This window comes from Lissotriton vulgaris, chromosome 3_1 (genome assembly GCF_964263255.1).
Source record: "Lissotriton vulgaris chromosome 3_1, aLisVul1.2, whole genome shotgun sequence".
NCBI classification, from domain to species: Eukaryota; Metazoa; Chordata; class Amphibia; order Caudata; family Salamandridae; genus Lissotriton; species Lissotriton vulgaris.
The window spans coordinates 327,200,396-327,220,925 of NC_141689.1; the positions used below are offsets into that span (position 1 = coordinate 327,200,396).

The 20,530-nt window shown below is 44.9% G+C and overlaps 1 protein-coding gene across 1 annotated transcript in view; it reads left to right on the forward strand.

Moving 5' to 3' along the window:
• Positions 1 to 20,530, forward strand: part of SPEF2 (sperm flagellar and cilia associated 2) — a 1,087,451-nt gene that overhangs the window by 921,775 nt on the left and 145,146 nt on the right. Inside the window, exon 31 of the mRNA XM_086960525.1 lies at positions 10,864 to 10,956. Within this exon, the coding sequence (XP_086816651.1) occupies positions 10,864 to 10,956 (93 nt within the window). The remainder of the gene's footprint in view (positions 1 to 10,863; positions 10,957 to 20,530) is intronic.

Genomic DNA, 20,530 nt, shown 5'->3' on the forward strand with positions numbered 1-20,530 from the left:
TGGTGCTTCATATCAACCTTCTATGGCTGCAGTTAATTTGGCTGGCATTCAAGGCCTTCTACCCTCCGTTCTTAGTTGGCTTGTCCAGATCTTGCCAGACATGCAGTCTCTGCCTGAAACAGTCAGAGGCATGGGAGAAGTGGACTACAAACCCTGTTTTCAGCCGAACAGAGCAAGGTACTACAAGCCGGCTCCTGGGGCCCCAGCATTTCTTTTGGTTCACCCTTCCCCAGAAAGTTTATTCATCAGCCAAATTGAACCCAGGATCCTTCCCTATCCATTTCGCCAGAAAAAGATTCAAATAAATTGGTGGGGATAGGCAAAAAGGCCCTCCCTACGGGCAGCTTTGTGCTGCACTTCTTCAGTGCTGCAGCCATATTGGACTGATACAACCATGCTCTATAGGACATTGCTGCCATGGTAGTGTCCAACCTGCCTGACCATCTTTGCGACCATTTGATTGATATGGCTCAGAATGGGCAAGATGATTCCAAGCACATAAGCAATACTGGCTGGATTCTGCAGTCCCTGTGGCCGGGATGATGAGGTACTCTGTCACACTAATCAATATGCCTGACTGTGCATAACAGGTTTTTCACAGAATGTCCAAAATACCCTAATGGACGTGCCCTTCAATTGAAAACGTCAATTTGGATACTAGGTGTAAGCAGCCTGAAAGAGCAACAGCCAGGGGCTGCTATTCTCCTTCAAGGTCTTTTTTTATGTTTTAGAGTTTTAAGGGGTTTTCAGGGAGCTTCTACAGCAAGAGGCACCAGCCAGGCCAGCCATCCCTACAGCAGCAAAACCCCTTGTAGAGCAGTGCAAGTACAGGTGCATGGGCAGAGGCCTCCAAACCTTTTGCTCCTACCTAGCCCAACCAGAGAGGTCAGTATTATTCATCCTGGAAAGGAGCATGTATTGATGGTGGAAAGTTGAATGCCTTCTTTTCTACAGGGCTGGTAGCCATTACATTAGACCAATGAGTCCTACAAGTCATAGTAAAGTGGTACCCTTACAACAGCACCTCCAGTAGTCCTCTTGCCAGAGGACCACCAGTGGATACCAGAGCAGGTGGCAGTCCTGCTGGAGAAAGAAGTTGTGGAGTTGGTCCTAGAGCAGAGAATTGGGTAGTGGTGCTACTCTTGATACTTTCTTGGTCCTGTCTGATTCCAGATCTTAGGTGTTTGAACTTTTACCTGCACAAGGAAAAGTTCAAGATGCTCTCCCTCAATCAGGTACTCTTGGACCTTGAAGCAAAAGACTGGATGATGTCCTTTAGCTTACAGGACCTATACTTTCTCACTCCTATCCTGCAGTCACACAGGAAGTAATTGCACTACATGGTAGAGTCTACTCCCTACCTGTTGGTTGTCCATTTGGTTTTCATGTCAGCACCTTCAGCCTTCAAAAAGGTGATGCCCGTGACTACATTCTCTCTCAGGAGTTCAGGTATCCCAGTATTCCTGTACATAGATGCTTGGCTGCTCAAAGCCGCATCGTCACAGATAGTGTCACATCATTTGCATGTTTCAGCGTCCCTGCTGTTCGATCTGGGTTTTTCCATCAATGTGCCCATATCTCACCTGAAGCCCTCTCAATGCTCCTGTTCAGACATGCTGGTGGCCGCCATAGGACAACCTTCAGTTACATCTGTCTGCTACAACTGTTGCCACAGTAGTAACGGACTTGTCCAGTTACGGGCAAGACACACATTTGAAGGCACTGGGCACTAGAGGCCTGTAGTGTACAGAGGTACAAACTTTAAAAATCAGCCTGCTTGAACTTTTTGCCATTCAGGATAGCATCCAAGGCCTTCTTCCATTCTTTGTATGGCTGGTTCTTCTAGATTTTGACAGAAAATATGACGTAATGGGGAATGTTAATAAGCAGGACGGAGTGTGGTATCATCTTCTCTGTTGAGAAGTGCTGAGGTTCTGGGCCTGGGTGCTCAAGAATGGGGTTTGTCTAGCTACCAATCATCTGACCTGCTCTTTGAATTCCAGGACCGACTGCCTAAGTTGATATCATCTTGGAGCCTACAAGTTGCATCTCCATCCTGAGGTGATTCAGGACACATTTGCCAAATGGGACTTGCCTTAGGTGGATCTGGTCCCCACTCACAACAATGTCCATTGTTTTGTGCCCTTGACTGTCTGTTGCAGGGAGATCCAGGGAAAGCAGTTCAGTTGAGCTGTAAGTTTCTACTTCAATACTAATTTCCTTCCACTCCCCTGATTTGTCTGGCTTTGAGGAAGGTTTGCAGAGGCTGAGCTCAGGTAATCCTTTTGCCCCAGATTGGCTGAGAAGGGTGTGGTACACAGACTTCCTCAGGTGTCCTCTGCTCCATCTTCCTCTCATGGTAGAGCTCCTCTTTCAGTTGGATGGGCATGTTCTGCCCCCCAATCTCCAGAACATACATCTCCATGACATGCGAGCAAATTGAGAGGGACAAAAGTTCTTACCATAGGAAGTAATGATAATCCTAACTGCCTGTCACTACCCCTCCACTAAGTTGGTTCATTGTGACAGGTGGAATAGATTTGCTACTTTGTGCACCGAACACCATGTGGATCCTTTAAAGGCCAGTTTGACATAAATCTTACAGTTTACACTATCCTTGGCCCAGCACAATTGTCCAGTGGACACATTCAAGGGTTATATGACGGCTCTATAGGCCTTTCTGTACTTCTCTTTTCAAGTCAACAATGTTTGTGTGGTTTCTGAAGAGACTGACAAATGTTTCACCCAATTCCTTTCGTTATTCTCTAATGAGACTTGTACCTTGCTCTTACCATTTCTGGTCTTACCATTTTCTGGCAATTAGTGTGCTTTGCTTGGTAATATTGGAAACAGTTTTACTGGTTGCTGTGACAATGGCAGTGGTGATTCCGTTCCATCTGGGTCAATATATCACTCTGCCCACCTTTCATCCCCCACTACATCCAACCATGGAGCATGCAGTCAGTTATTATATTGACCAGTACTTTGTAGGGTACATGGTCAAAATAGGGAAAGTCAGTTCACAGGATGGCTTTTTTCCATCTGGATTATATTATGCATCAGAATGTGCTATATAACACCAAAGAAGAAGCAACCTGGGGGAATCCATGCCCACTCCTTAAGGGCAAAATAATTCATTGCATCCTTGGCCAGAGGTGTTTCGGTGACCAAAATCTGAAGAACAGCAGCATGGCTTCCTTTCACACCTTGACCAAAAGTTATTTTCTGATAGATACATCTGCCGTGTGGATTCCTCACCTTGTGAATATCCCCCTTGCATCAGCAACATTCGGAAATTCTTTTTGTAGCTTCACGCTGAAATGGATCCGGACGTCACAGAGGCACGGCACCGCTCGCGACTCCGCTGACGTCACCGACGCCTATAACAGGCCCACGCCGGCGTGATGACATCAGTCCCCTTTTTTCCGTGTCGTCGACGCTAACGGTTTTCAGGGATCGTACTGTAGCTTTACAGTAACTTTGTTACTATTATCCTATTATTGTGTCTATCTTTATATTCTTCGAAATGTCATCGAAGAAAACTGGATTTAAGGCTTGCGGCGAATGTGGCAAGACTATGTCTATCACCGATCCTCATGAATGCTGTGTTTGGTATTTAAGTTCCGACCATGACGTCGAGGACTGTCCTTGCTGCAAGAAGATGACTCCGAAGGCGCTAAGAGAAAGAGAGACGAAACTCTTTGTGGCAAAACTTAAAAATAAGAAAGTTAAAAAGTCTTCGAAGTCTCGAACTCGTCGGTCGAGGTTGAGATCGAGGTCTCGTTCGAGGTCACGCTCGGAGTCGTCTTCGGCTCACGCTTCGAAGTCTTCGAGGAAGAAACATAATAAGAGGAGCCATGAGTCACGTCATCACGACGGAAAGGACTCTAGTTCAAGACCGAAGTCCCAGGTCAAACTTCTGAGTAAGGAAGTGGAGGTTTCGGAGTCGGAACATAACTCTGTTGGTGAGGCTTCACATCCGGATTCACCCGAATCTCAGAAGCAGGTCCATTCTCCGGTTCCATCCAATCCTTCTGGTCAGGAGGATGAAGGTGAGGAGCAGGGGGCTGGTGAAGTCGAGGTTCCGATGCCTGCGGGTTCGTCGACCCCGGTTCCTGGACTCGGTAAAGAGGCCGACGTCGTTTCGACTCCACCTCCTCAGGAACGACCCAGAGATCCATATCCTGAATTTCCAGCTCCAGGTCAGGATCCTTCTCAGTTCCTGAACGCCATGTTTGGTGTCTATTCTAGGGCAATGTTCCCGTCTGGTGCACCTGTTGGTCCCACGGGTCCTATGGCATTCTACTTGGGTATTCCCCAGGCTTACGCCCCTGCGCCCTTTATGCCTTTTATGCCGGCTATACCACCGCATTGGCATTTTCCGGCACAACCGGTGTCGTCGACGCCGAAGCGCACGACGCCGACTCCGTCGACGCCAGTCTCATCGACGCCGATGCCTACGACTCCGAGGCAGGATTCTACCCGACCTCGTATTGAAAAGCCTCATCCGACTTCGGGTTCGACGCCGGCACCGACCCCGTCGGAGTCGATTCCGAATCCGTTGACTTCCGCTATGAAGGAAAGATCTCGGAGAAAGGCCCAGAGACTTCTTGAAGAGGAAAGATATCAATATTCAGATACTGAAGAAGGGGAGTTACAGGATTCTGAGGATCCTTTTGAAGACTTGTGTGAGGCCAGTGGGCTTGAACTGTCCCCTGAGTGGGAATTGGCTTCAGTGTCAAATGTTCCATCGAAGGATGTGGTGCCTTATCACACCGTTATAAAAAAAGCAGCGAGTTTATTGAATATTACTCTGCCCACTGCTGATTATAAACCTAATATTTTAACTGAGGTTCTTCATTCACCCTCGTCAGTTATTGAACCTATGTTACCCTTCAACGAGGCCTTATCTGAGCCCATCTATGAGGTTTGGAAGAAACCTTTATCTGCTCCTGCAGTTTCTAGAACAGTGGCGAGGAGATACAGAGCTGCACCTGAGGACCCTGCGTTTTTATCAACTCATCCCTTGCCTGAGAGTTTGGTGGTGCAAGCTGCCTGCTCAAAGAAATCTGCTGGTGCTTTTCCACAGGTTCCTGGGGATAAGGAATCCAGGAAGCAAGATCAGAGTGCCAAGAAGGTTTTCTCATCAGCCAGTATGGCGTTAAAGTCAACCAACGCAACGTGTCTGATGGGAAGGTATATCCATGCTTTGATGGATTCTGTCAAGCAGCTGATTCCGAAAATTCCTGAGGATGACAGGAAGGATTTTCAGGAAGTGATATCAGACACTCAAGCAGCTGCCAGACAGGTGATTCAGAGTGGTCTGGACACTGCTGATTCGGTGACAAGGGTCATGGGCTCCTCCGTGGCCACTAGGAGGGCTGCCTGGCTTAAATCATCGGAGTTCTCTGCAGACGTCCAATCTGTTTTGATGGACTTGCCTTTTGATGGCTCAGGATTGTTTGGCAAGAAGGCTGATGCTGCCTTGGAACGTTTTAAGGACAGTAGGGCCACTGCAAAATCTTTGGGTCTTCAGTCCAGAGGTACTACTGGTAGACGCTTCAGGGGGTTTGGAAGATCTTCCTTTCGTTCTTACAGACCATCCCCGCAGCAGCCTCAACAGCAGCAGAATACGCTGTACAAGTCATACAGGGGCAGGCAAAGATCCCGCCCTAGAGGTCGTCAAACTTCCTCCTCCTCCTCTCCTTCCCAACCCCCGACCAACGCAGCAAAGCAGCCCTAGATCCGCCATTCCGGATCATGTGGGCCCAGTGGGGGGTCGGCTTACTCATTTTCTACAAGATTGGGAATTAATAACATCGGATCTTTGAGTTCTCAATCTTGTAGAGAATGGGTATGCACTTCCTTTCCAGGAATTCCCTCCCAATTACCCTCCTTGCCAGGGTTATTGCTCGGAGGACCACCTGCTTCTCCTGCAGGAAGAAGTCCTGGCTCTGTTCCGAAAAGGTGCGATAGAGGTGGTTCCAGAGCAGGAAAGGGGTCAGGGGTGCTACTCCCGGTATTTCCTGATCCCCAAGAAAGATGGCAGGCTTCGGCCAATCCTGGATCTCAGGATCTTGAACCTTTACCTGAAACAGGAGAAGTTCAAGATGCTCACTCTTGCACAGGTTCTTCAAGCGCTGCTGGAAGAAGACTGGATGGTGTCGATCGACTTGCAGGATGCGTATTTTCATATTCCCATCTTGAAGTCGCACAGAAAGTATCTCCGTTTTATGGTTGGGTCACAACACTACCAGTTTGTGGTCCTTCCGTTTGGTCTTACTACTGCGCCTCGAGTCTTCACCAAGGTGATGGCAGTGGTGGCAGCTCATCTCAGGCGAACGGGGATACATGTGTTTCCGTATCTAGACGACTGGCTGATCAAAGCGGAGTCGCCGGAGAAGGTGCTCCATCATCTGCAAGTGACAACTCAGTTGTTGCACAGGTTGGGTTTTTCGATAAATGTACCCAAGTCTCACCTGGTGCCCTCACAGCTCAACCTGTTCATTGGTGCGGTACTGGACACTACTGTGTGTCGTGCATTCCCTCCTCCTCAAAGGATTCGCGACATACAGGAGATGATTCCTTTGTTTTACAACCTTCTAGAGTTGCGGGCGATACGTCTGGCGCTCAAGGCCTTCCTCCCTTCCCTTTGCGGTCAGTCTGTTCAGGTCCTGACGGACAACACGACCGCGATGTGGTACGTCAACAAGCAGGGAGGTGTAGGGTCGCAGTGTCTCTGCAGAGAGGCTCTGCGTCTCTGGTCCTGGGTTCAGGACCATCAGATTTGTCTGATGGCAAATCATCTGGCCGGGGTTCAGAACGTTCATGCAGACAGTCTCAGTCGGCATTTATCTGATGTTCTCCAGTTTGCCCTTTCTCTGGCACAGCAGGGGCTTGCTGTTGCCACGGTGAAGGGTTATCTGTCAGCGCTGTCGGCGTTTATCTGTTTGCCTGACCAGCCTTCTCTGTTTAAATCTCCTATAGTTTTGAGGTTTTTGAAGGGCCTCACTAATAAGTTCCCTCCTATCCCTTTTATTGTGCCTCAGTGGGATTTGAATCTAGTTTTGACATTTTTAATGGGTGCTCCTTTTGAGCCTCTTCACAGATGTCCTATGAGGCTCCTGACTTTCAAAACAGTTTTCCTCGTTGCAATAACCTCGGCAAGGAGGGTAAGTGAGCTTCAAGCTCTTAGTTCCAAGCCCCCATTCCTGTCCATTCATGCTGATCGAATGGTTCTTAGGACCAGGGCTGCTTTTCTGCCAAAGGTGGTGACTCCTTTCCACCTTGGTCAATCCATTACCCTTTCTACTTTTTATCCTCCCTCACACCCTTCCAAGGAGGAGGAGAGATTACACCGTCTTGACCCCAAGAGGGCGGTGTCTTTTTACTTGGACAGGACTAAAGACTGTCGCTTGGATGACTAGCTCTTTATTGGCTTTGCTGGCTGCAAGAAAGGAAGAGCGGTCCATAAGAGGACTTTGTCGAGATGGATCGTCCTCTGCATTAAGATCTGCTACTCTTTGGCCGGTAAGGAACCACGAGGGGGTATAAGGGCTCATTCTACTAGAGCTAAGTCTTCGACCTCTGCATTGGCTAGAGGTGTGCCTATAGAGGATATTTGTAGAGCGGCAACTTGGTCTTCCCTCCACACTTTCGCGAAGCATTACTGCTTGGATTCCGAAGTGAGGAGGGACGGTCATTTTGCGCGCTCTGTCCTTCAGGATTTCTTGGTCTAGAAGAGTGGACACCCTCCTCCGGGAGTGGGGACTGCTGTGGGACTCTATTCACAAGGTGAGGAATCCACAAGGCAGATGTATCTATCAGAAGAACAAGTTACTTACCTTCGGTAACGCTTTTTCTGGTAGATACAATATCTGCCTGTGGATTCCTCACTGACCCACCCGCCTCCCCGTTGTCCACTCTTCTATGCCAGAGTTTCTTTAATGTATTATTTTATTGTCAAGGAGTTGTTTATTCAAATGTTTTATTGCATTTGCTTCACACTGTGTGTGTTACCTTGATTTCTATACTGCGTATACTGTGTATATGTCTACTGTCATCGGTCCGTCCGTGTGCCTCGAAGGCACGGAAAAAAGGGCGGAACTGATGTCATCACGCCGGCGTGGGCCTGTTATAGGCGTCGGTGACGTCAGCGGAGTCGCGAGCGGTGCCGTGCCTCTGTGACGTCCGGATCCACGTCGGCGTGAAGCTACAAAAAGAATTTCCGAATGTTGCTGACACAAGGGGGATATTCACAAGGTGAGGAATCCACAGGCAGATATTGTATCTACCAGAAAAAGCGTTACCGAAGGTAAGTAACTTGTTCGTCTGTACTATTGCCATTTTTGCTCACTCAGTTCTCCAGTATTTCTTCCTCTGACCTTCCTCAAGACCCTGTCCCAGTGGTGGATACTGCTTTGAAATGTATTCAGAGGTGTGGAATCTGAAGATAGAGGTATCTATTAAAAGAAAATGTTACCTTAGATAATGATCTTTCCCAATCCTCTTCCCCATTTTATTGGAAAGTCTCTCATTAAAATAGCACTATAGATTTCTGTACCGCACTACGAAAACTACTGATGTCTTAACCTCATATCAAAGAGTAAAACAGGAGAGGTACCCCTTAACTAAGGTCAAGGGAAATAGGGTTCACCAACCAATAAAAACAACAATTCCCTTGAGCAAGGTCATATACATAAACACCATGAATGGAAAAAGCAATAACTATTACAAAAAAATACAAAGTAAAAGGCTGGCAAAATTTATTGTGTACAGAAAAGTTAAAAAAGCAGAAACAAAGTAAACTGCTTAACACATGTTAAAATATTTATAAAAATAAAATAACAATCATACATTCAATATTGACCAGCAATATCGCTAAGAACAGACAGAAAAACAGTAAGACATACAGTTTGTACAATACAAGGTGTGTGTTCTGATATTCTTTTTAAGGCACCGGTGTTATGCACTCTAAGACCATAATGTGTCAGCATCGGTGTCTGAACCATGAATCACACTGTACTAAGGCGTCGGCGCGTTTCGGTGGTTTGTTGAGATTCTATCCACCTTTATCAAGACAAAGAATCATTTTCTGTCGTAGTATAGATACATACGTTCCTCTTAAGTGCAAAGGAACGATTTATTGTGGTTGTGCGGTTGTCCTCTGTAGTAGCGATGTTTGTTTGACCCGAGTGTTTACTAATCGTCAATTTTCGGACTTGGCCTGTGTTAGTGGTCCTTATCCATAGATTGTTGGAAATTTACAACTGAATGAGTCGAGTTAGGTATCACATTCGGTTCCTTCTGTCGCTTCTGTAGTGGCTTCTATTTATGCCTTGCCAATAAATGTACCTGTTAAGTTAATTATATTCGGGTGGCAGTATGATACCAAACTGTCTGAGTCCACAGCGCTTTTCATGAATCGTGGTGACCGGAGAAGCAGGCAGCCACCAGCAAACGTAGAGGGAACGAAGACTCACGTTTATGGGGCATGACTAAGGCGCCTCCGGTCCCACACAACGCGACTGAAAGAAAAGCGTTGTGGACTCAGACAGTTTGGCATCATACTGCCACCCGAATATAATTAACTTAACAGGTACATTTATTGGCAAGGCATAAATAGAAGCCACTACAGAAGCGACAGAAAGAACTGAATGTGATACCTAACTCGACTCATTCAGTTGTACATTTCCAACAATCTATGGATAAGGACCACTAACACAGGCCAAGTCCGAAAATTGACGATTAGTAAACACTCGGGTCGAACAAACATCGCTACTACAGAGGACGACCGCACAACCACGATAAATTGTTCCTTTGCACTTAAGAGGAACGTATGTATCTATACTACGACAGAAATTGATTCTTTGTCTTGATAAAGGTCGATAGAATCTCAACAAACCACCGAAACGCGTCAACGCCTTAGTACAGTGTGATTCATGGTTCAGACACCGATGCTGGCACATTATGGTCTTAGAGTGCATAACACCGGTGCCTTAAAAAGAATATCAGAACACACACCTTGTATTGTACAAACTGTATGTCTTACTGTTTTTCTGTCTGTTCTTAGCGATATTGCTGGTCAATATTGAATGTATGATTGTTATTTTATTTTTATAATTATTTTAACATGTGTTAAGCAGTTTACTTTGTTTCTGCTTTTTTAACTTTTCTGTACACAATAAATTTTGCCAGCCTTTTACTTTGTATTTTTTTGTAATAGTTATTGCTTTTTCCATTCATGATGTTTATGTATATGACCTTGCTCAAGGGAATTGTTGTTTTTATTAACCTCATATCAACCTCGAAAGCATGGTTAAAAAGGGGTGAGAACTAACATCAGTGCACCGAGTCGGGTGCTATGTAGCTTTAGTAACGTCACATGAAGCCATCACCAACTACCTGGATAGGTGAGCTATAGCGGAAGTTTCTAGATCAAGTATTGCACGTGGGATATTCAAAGATGAGGAATTTTCAGGTACATGGAGTATACATCAGAAAGATCGCTACCTAAGGTAAATAACATTTTCTTACTGAGCTTCTTCACTCTACTCAAATTTTAGTACTAGCTTTGCTTTATGTTGTTATTACTGAGTACATATAAGTAGAGTGTTATTGTAAAGTGAGATTCTAGTTGAACCAAGACACTTTGATGTAAGTGTATGCATGCATCTCTGAATGTGACCCGGTGGCAGGGAAATATGCATTACCTGTAAGGGATTTGGCTGGTTTAGGGCCATTTTGGTCTTCATATATTTGAACGTTTAAAATATGACTATTTGACAAACCAAGACTGAGAACATATTTGCTTGTGTAGTTTACAATAGAAATTGACAACAAGACATGTTTTCTGTTTTGCAGGTTGAACTGTGGTTTTCAACAAATATTGATGTACCTGCTTCAGAAGAAGAATGTAATCCTGTGCCATTTAACCGACTGGAGCATTGCAAAAAGGTTACTTTTGCACTGTTTTAAAATGCAGTATCTCCTTCCTCATCAAGTTCGGGCAGAAAGAGATTTAGCTGTTTGGCAGAGCTTATACCAACAGTACACAAAGAGGCAATAGATCAGTGTTCCTCAACCACTGGTCGTTGTAAATGCCATTTACATTTTGTCCTAGTACCACCCCAAGCAAAGTTATGGGCAAAAATACAGTGCCAACAAAAGGCCCAGCAAAGCATTATGGGGCGAGAATCTAGAGTTTAGTGAATATTATAGTATTAGCTCTCAGCTGAACCCGAGAGCCTGCCCCTTGAGGAATGCTTTGATATTGGATACCATAATATTCACTGCATCCTAGAATATTGTCCCATAATGCTTTGCAAGGCCTTTGGTTGGGATTGTCTTTTTTGCCCTTAACTGTGCTTGGAGTGGTCCTAGGATGATGGGACCACCACCAATCCTTCAGCAAGATGTGCTCTTTGTGTTCAAGCTATATGCTTTGTTCTCCCCCTAGGTTAGTGAAGACATCAAAATCATCACCTCTCTCACTGCTTGCTGTATTTTCATTTTCACTTTTGTGAGATAATTATATGCATTTTAGCATGTAATAATAGAGTTACTTGTCATTTTACCAAGGGTATGTGAGGTTTCTGTTTTATTAATTGTGGTGAGACAGAAAGAAGTTGCGGAGCGGAATTCACTGAGTTTTTGATCAATACTGCAGAATTCCGTGTAGTGGTACTCCGCCAACTATGCCGACCCTTAGTTCAGATCTTGGTAGGAACTGTGAAGGATCTGCCGAGATTGGGTCAAGGGTAGACCTCTCTCCCTTCCACAACCAGATTTCATAATTGTTGCAGATGTGTCACTTCTGGGATGGGGTGGCCACTTGGGAGAGATGGAGATCAGGGGGTCACTGGTCTCTGGCAGAGACGAGCTCCACATAAACTTGTTGTAGCTCTGAGCGATTCGCTTGGCATTGAAAGCATTTCTTCCCTCTGTCAAGGGGAAGTTGATGCAGGTGTTCACGGACAACACCACCACCATGTGGTATTGCAACAAGCAAGGCGGGGCGGGGTCATGGAACCTTTATTGAGAGGCCCTGCGTCTCTGGGCATGGCTAGAACAACAGGGCGTAAACCTGCTGTTTCAACACCTGGCAGGTTTTCTGAATGCCAGGACAGACGATCTCAGCCAACGATGCCTAGCCTATCATGAATGGCGCCCCCAGTAGGAGGTAGCGCAAGCTCTATTTCAGCAGTAGGGAGAACCTTGGTTAGATTTGTTCGCCTCCGAAGAGAAAGTGCAATGTCAGCAGTACTGCGCGCTGGATTTTCCCAGGCGGCTATCGCTCCGCAAGGCGTTTTGTCGCGAGTGAAGTTCAGGCCTGTTGTACTCCTTTAAACCCATACCACTCCTGCCCATGGTTCTGAGGAAGATCAGGTGCGACCGGGCCCAAGTCATCCTTCGTGTGCAGGACTGAGCAAGGAGAGTCTGGTATCCAGAGCTTCTGAGCATGAGCGTCGATACTCCGATCTGGCTGCCCCTTCGTGAGGATCTTCTGTCGCAGCAGCAGGGGAGGCTTCTCCACCCAAACCTGTCAACTCTGAGCCTCTATGCGTGGAGATTGAGCGGCGGCAGTTGATGGCTTTTGACCTTCCACCCGAAGTCTGTAATTTATTCTGGCAGCCAGGCAGCCCTCCACTAAGTCGCTACATGCCTGCTGTTAGCGGAAATTTGTATTATACTGTACAGAAAGGTCTATTGACCCTCTTTCTGCTCTTCTTTCTACTGTCCTTTTGTTCATTCTTGCCCTTGCCCAGCAGGGTTCTGATTTGGGAACTCTCTTGGGTTAACTTTCTGCTCTGTCTGCTTTTTTGCGGCTGCAAGACCCTTCCCTCTTTAAATCTCCTATTGTAAATAGATTTCTGAAAGGACTGGTTCACCTATTTACACCCACGTCCTTTGTTATGCCACAGTGGGACCTTAATTTGGTCCTCACTTATCTGATGTGTGCTCCTTTCGAGCCTTTGCACAATTGTCCCCTCTGGCTGTTGACCATCAAAACAGCCTGCTTAGTGGCTATTACATTGGCCCAGAGGGTGAGTGAGTTGCAGGCATTATCCAGTTTGCCTCCCTATCTTATGTCCTTTCCGGACAAGGTGGTGCTTGACACCAGGGCATCATTTTTACCAAAGGTTGTGACCCTATTACATCTGGGTCAGTCCATTACTTTGCCCACCTTATTTGCTCCCCCACACCCCTCTAAGGATGATGAGCATTTCCACCGACTGTACCCAAAAAGATTGTTGTTCTTCTACCTTGACCACTCAAGAGAGTTCCAGGTGGATAACCAACTCTTTGTGGGGTATGTGGGAGCAAAGAAGGGAAAGGCAGTGCATAAAAGAACCATCTCACCTGGGTTGTTCTCTGCTTTAAAATCTGTTATGCCTTAGCGAAGAAGCAGCCCCCTGACTGATTAAGGTCCATTCCACCAGGGGAAAGGCTGCAACTATGGCCTTGACTCGAGGTGTCCCAGACCAAGACATCTGTCAAGCAGCAACGCGGGCATCATTGCACACGTTTGCAAAACATTATTGCCTTGATGGTCAAGTGCGCAGGTACGGGCACTTTGTCCGCTCAGTCCTGCAAGACTTTTTAGTCTAGACCATGAGTCCGCAACCCACCACCGGGATGTATAGCTTGGGTATCTGTTTTTAAGGTAAGGAATCTGCAGCTAGAAGTCTCTATAAGATAAGCAAGTTCCTTACCTTTGGTAACGCATTATCTGGTAGAGCCTCTATCTAGTTGCAGATTCCTTAGTGCCCCACCCATGCCTTCCTGCTTTGCGGACTGATGTTGTAGGACTAGGGTTTCTCCCCTTTCAGGGCCCAAGTTTTGCACACGTTTATGTCAGTCACTTTGTAGTTCTGCACTTCTGGCGTGGAAAGACGAAAAGTACTGATGTCCGCTTGCTTGGTAAGGAATCTGCAGCTCAATATAGTCTCTGCTGATAACGCGTTACAGAAGGTAAGTAACTTGTTCTTCTTGATCATTGAAAATTAAGCTGATTATTTGGAGGTGGTTAGAGTCTTATTCCGTACGAAATCATGCATAGCTGTCATCCAGTTGGCACTCATATGAGAGTGATGCCGGATGTGGTAGCTGGTGATCCCATTCAATTGAATGTTAAATAAATCATTTTCGAATTGAAAATCAGGGAGTGATTTTATGGTTGTATGTGGCAGCATGTTGCTTTCATGGAGGATGTATATTATTAAAAAGCAGGTGACACCTGCCAAATTAGTGTAAATTGACAGGTGTGATAGTGTTCTATACAAAGGAATGTCTTCAACTTCTTTCTGGATTGCAGGAGGGTAGGAGCAGTTCTGATGTTAATGGAAGAGTTATTAATTTATGCTGTGCCTAAATTGGAAAGGTCTGTTTTATGTTTTTTAAATTATGTTATTTTTGCATTTTATCCTTTCCAGTCAATCTATGACTTTGCTTTTGGTATGGCCTACAGATGTTGTGGGCTCGAAGAGAAGACAGTCCTGGGCTCGATGTGCTAAAAACTGGTCACAGTAAGTGATTAGTAAAGAATTATATGAACATAGCTATATATTAATAGGTTGGTTCATAAAATTCAAAGTCTGAGTGGGTCGCAATCCAACCCGCCTCATGAATTTTTTCCCAGCAAAATTTCATTGATTTTCCAATGTGTAAATCTCTCAAAGAGTGAGCTAAACACACCCCTGTAATCAGATGTAAGCATACTTAACACTAAATCACAAAACAGGGAGACATCTAAGAAGAAACCCCTACCCACCTCTTCTCCTTCCTACGACCTGGCGAGCAATCAGACAGCTGAAATCAACTTCACTTGTGTACTTTCCATCATGGTTACAATATCACATCATCTTTTGCTTTATAAACAATTGCCTCAGAGCACGCAAAGACCTTTTCCTCTCAGGCAGTAGTTGAAGAGATCTTAATGATTTAGGACAACCATAAGTAAAGCCCTTGTTCATAAGGTAATCTACCAGAGCATGCTACTGGCTGTTGTATTTATATTCCATCTCATTAAGTTCCCATGCCAGCTTTTCCATGGCTACCATCAACCAAAGTCTGCCTGCCCACTACTGTATTTTTGGAATGACTGGGTATGTCCAACTCAGTGCCATAAGATTTTATGGGTCTGAAATTATAATGGTTGTTAATCTCAAGACTGTTTTAGACATATTTATGATTTCTGTTGATCTAGGGCCCAGAATGACAATTGCAGAGTTTAGCACCAGTGAGTGGCACAAACCACCCTTAATGTGGATAACAATTTCATTCTCATAGCGTTGTTAGTTTTGGGCATGTCCACAAGGCATGTAACATCTGCTTCGGGCCCACATCCCCTACAGTATTGACCTTCTGCTGTATCATACAATTGTTTCATCCTGGATGCAGTAACATGCCATATCGTCATAAGCTTAAACATTAATTCCCTGTTCTGCATACTTTTTCATATAGAAAGAATGTCAGACCAAAGGTTTTGCCATTGCGTCATTGAAACGGAGTTTCCCAGAATTTGGTTCCATTTTCTCATGTAGGTCCACTGCGTGTCTTGGCGCACTTCTGCTAGAATGCTATAGATTGTGCAAAATGGGAACTTTGGGGCCAGTATAAGGCATGAACTGCTTTTCCCATCCTGTTAAGGATTGCATTGCTGTCATTTTGTTCTCATTGAAGAGAGCCAGTGATGTAGCAGAAAGCAGTGCATACGGTCAGTTTTGCTCACTTTTTAATCTAGTTTACATTTATTGAACATCTTGATGCTACTCCCCCCCCCCTCACCCCCCGAAATAGGACTTGTAGGATCCTACACTCACCTTCTGACCTATTTGCAATATTACCCAGAGAAAAAGGGAATGTGATTAATCTTTGATTTCTACTGACTGAGTAGCATATTTCCATTGTCAGTTTGAAGAGTAACCTTACTCAGACCTGTTTTAGCTGACTTCATTTTTGCTAGCCTTAGGACTCTGCACACTTTACCATTGCTAGCAAGTGCTAAAGTGCTTGCACTCTTTGTCTAAAACATGGTAATATTGGCTTATATCTAATTGGCGTATTTAATTTACTTGTAAGACCCTAGTAAAGTGCCACTACATGTGCCCATGGTATATAAATTAAAGAATAGTAGTAGGCCTGCAGCACTGATTGCACCACCCTCTCAAGTAACTCCTAAGATATATCTAGGACCAGCCATTACAGAGCCTTTGTGTGCAGTTTAAACTGCCATTTCAACCTGGCAAAATAAGCCTTTTGCTGTACCCATCTCTTTCTTTTTAATACATAAAAGTCACCCATAGGGTAGGCCTTGGACAGCCCAAAGAGCAGGGTGCAATGTATTTAAAAAGTAGGATATTTACTTTTAAGTTTTACATATTCTTACATCGTTTTTCACTACTGCAAGGCCTATCACTCCCATAGGATAACATTGGAGTACCTTTTTATATTATATAAGTGTAATTTCCAAATAGGAAGAGATCACTGGTTCATGTTTGGTGTCTCTGGAATACTAAATTGAAATCCTAACTTATGGATGAAGTTGTATTTTAAATTGCAATTCTGAGAAATGATGCTTTTAGAAAAGTGGCATTTTCTTGCCTTAGTCATTTGGTGCCTGTAACCTGTCTCTGATCACATTACTGTGTGTAGTTGGCAGTTGGGCTAAGTGCATTTTTCCTAGACAGCCACACACAATGGGATCTTAGGTGTGACTGGATGGGCCATCACTGGCAGGATGGGAGGGAGGAGCTGGGTCCAGCTTCACTTACACCTGAATAGTCTTTGTCCTGTCTCCACATGAAGGGCTGCATACCCTGTGTAGTTAGTCTGGAGGCAGGGCCAGGAAGGCAGGGTATCTGTGTACTTCCAAGGCATGCCTCTAGAAGTTTCTCCCCACTTTAAAGGTACAACTGTGTATAGATGAATGTCCACAGACACCACCACTTCAGTTCACTTCTGGGCATGTCGATACTATGGCAGGAAGAAGGACTGCTGTGTTTGCTACAGGGAGTGCCTCTCTGCTTGACTGCAATTTGCTGGACTCCTGCTTTGCTGTGCGGACCTTCTGTGTAGTGCCCTCTTGCCTGGGTGAGAAGGACTGGACCTGCATCTCTTGTATCCAGAACCCAGAGTGACTCTAAAGGCTAGTCAGCTGGTCTACTGATCTGAAGCCTCAGGGACCTAACAGGCTTCCAACAACCTTGTATCTGCACCTGTACTCTGCCATCTGTGAGTGTACCCTGCCAAGTAGGTCCAGCCGTGTACTGGGCTCTTAGATGTGAGCTTAAGGTGCTTTACCAGCCTCTGTGGGCCCAGCAGCATTGATGTTCCTCCTCTGCTGTGCGGCGCAACCCAGAGCAGAACCGAAGCATCTCCACTGCTGTGTGGATTAGACGCGTAGCAAAGACCTGCATCGCCGCTACGACCGCAATGCCTCGGCATAGCCCCTCGCATCCATCGTTGACTGTAGCCTCGAGAACAACGTCGGACTCCTCATCCCAGCCCCACAGCTCCTCGAAATTGAAGCTTTGCCTTGGGTATTCACAGTATCTTCGACACCAGACTTTGTATCGCAACTCCCGTAGATGGGATCCTTAACGATAATGCAGGCCTTCGCATTGAAGTCTCATCACATCTGGAAACTAATGCATCGCTTCGGCTGCATGATGCATCTTTGTCGTGGAGCCACACAATTCTCTGCAAACCAGGACTTAAGCTAAATCATCCAGCGAGCCTAACTGGGTCCCAGTAGCCTGCTCGGGTTCCATCCTGGTCGAAATGAACTTGTGACTTTGTCCTGGTCCAGCTTGGCCAGATTTCCACAGTTGGCACTTTGTGCTTTTGATGCTACTTTATCTAAACACTTTAAAATTCAATATCTCTGGTGCTACTAAATTGATTGTTGTTGTTACGGCTAGTTTCATTAAATTAAGCTCTACTTTTCTAATCTGTTGTGCGATTCTTTTTGTATAGTGTTTTTACTGTCTTACTGCTTGATGTCTTGCATAAATACTGCTCCTATCGTGCAACCTTGTACTTTCACACCTCACTAGTGAACAAAACAATAACTCTTCTATGCAAAAAAGGCTTTATTCACACCTGCAGTTGCGACAAAATACAGCAAAACATTCCACACTGAAGGTTAAGCACATATCAAATGTTAACTGCTAGCTGTATGCTTGCACTGAAATATAGCGTTAGCCTAGAATAAATCACACATTAAGTTAGATGCATGCATGTTGAATCTAAATAATAGCTAACTTAATAAGTGCACTGGGTTACTTGAACTTGCACATTTTCTCTGCAGCCAACAAATCTAGATAATTGACAAATATCTAATTTCCACTACATTATTAATAATATATTCTATTATTACACATTCAATTAATTAGACTTCAACCTACCCACATACATTACTAATCACTAACATTTCAGTATCACATTAGCCCATTATTTCTCATAAACTCGAACAAGTCCCTTACAATATTATCTACTAGCAGCCCGTCCCGACGTTGTCCGGGTATGAATTGCTGCCGGCCAGTAGTATATTGTTTTGTAGGTTTTCTTTTTGATAGCATTTCTTATCTGTGACAGGCCTGTGAAACGCTCCGATTCACAGTGCACTGCTGATGCACTTAAGAGTGCGCGTTCTGTAGTGTGTGAACTCGAGTTTCCCTACTTTATTTTTCCTTGCAATATTATATAGCCCGAACCCGACAACATGGCATTAGCACAATTTACATTACAGAAGAACACATTCATTTGTGGTAGGCACGGGGAGACAAAACGATTTGAATAACAGGATGTTGAGCTTATGCCGAGATTCGAACGTAGCTCCCGAGCTCTAAAGTTCGCAATTCTAGAAGTTGTGGTGGGAGGTGTGTCTAAAAGTGTATGTCGGTGCTGGCCATCAATGAGAGAGACCTGTGCAATTTTCAAATGGATGGTGAAAAAATATTAGTGTGTTTCTGGAGTTTTGGGGTACAGGGGTATTTTTAGGGTTCAGGGCTAGGTTTGGGTTTTGGGGTACAGGGGTATTTTTAGGGTTCACGGGTAGGTTTGGGTTTTGGGGTACAGGGGTATTTTAAGGGTTCAGGGCTAGGTTTGGGTTTAGGGGTACAGGGGTATTTTAGGGTTCAGGGGTAGGTTTGGGTTTTGGGGTACAGTGGTATTTTTAGGGTTCAGGGCTAGGTTTGGGTTTTGGGGTGCAGGGGTATTTTTAGGGTTTAGGGTGAGCTTTGGGTTTTGGGGTACAGGGTATATTTATAGGGTTAAGATAGGTTAGTGTTTAAGGGTGTTGGGGTATTTTAAGGAGTAAGGGTGGGTTATGATTATGGGGTACAGGGGTATTTAAAGGGAGCAGGGTTGGATTAGCACACGATATGAGACATGGCATGAAGGGCAGAACGTACCACATGCCCCCAGCGTTTTTCACGCCCTCAGCACACGGCCACAGCACAACGCAGACACGCCTACAAGGGACTACTTTGCTGGCACGTTTCTTTGACCTTTTAAATGTATATGGTGGTAGTGTAGTGCTGCAACTGACCTTTCCAACGCTGTATTGGGTGTTGTGATTGGTGCTGTGGTTCCTGGGATTACCCGCCTAAAAGGTTTGGGTTCTCTCTTTATTATATTAGTATAGATTAGCCATGTTTAGGCACAAAGTTTCATAACCTTTTCCTCTACATAGGATGTTCTAAATAAATGTTACCCCTTCTGTAGTAAAATTAGTCATACATAATATTTGAGTGCAAACTATAGATGAATATGATGCACTGCTACGTTTTCTTACTTGGAGATCAAAATATCACTTCCCCAATACTTTACCCATTGCCTCTAAGTCAATCCAGACTGCTCTGAGCCAAGCTACCAGGGAGTTGGGCACAGGTTAATTTGGGGTTATCTTGTAACTTACCCTGACTAGGTTTGAGGTTGCTTCTTGACCAAGGCTCACACCCCAGTTATCCAGGAACCCAATTTCTAAAATAGGGTACTGCCTGAGGCGCTCAGGCCATTACTGCAACATTCATATGGATCCAATGGTGCTTGATTTAATAGAGTAAAAATGTAAAAAAAATTCTACATTGGAAAGCCTGATAGTATTTCTTTATTTCGGGTGCCCCCAGCCCACTAGACTGCTTGGAAGCTTTCAAGGTTTTTCCAGAGATATGCGTTTTTTTTCCTGCCCAAATAAAGGAGTCTATGATTTTTCATAGGGCTTTTAAATCTCTCTCAATGAATTTGACCGGGAGTACCTGAAAAAGATATAGCAGTCTGAGCAAAGCGTTTTGTTTAATTACTGGCTCTCTGCTCAACCAAGATTTAAAGAGATTCCTCCTTTTAATAGCCTTAAGTAGGCATAAAGAGATTCGTCGTTGTTGGTGTGATGTATATACCTAGGTACTTACATTTTTTATTATTGGCCCAACTCAAGGGTGTATGAAAGCCTCTTCTTTAATTTGGAGGTGACATGCTTACACTACACATCTCTGACTTTCAAGGTAGACCCTAAAGCCTAACA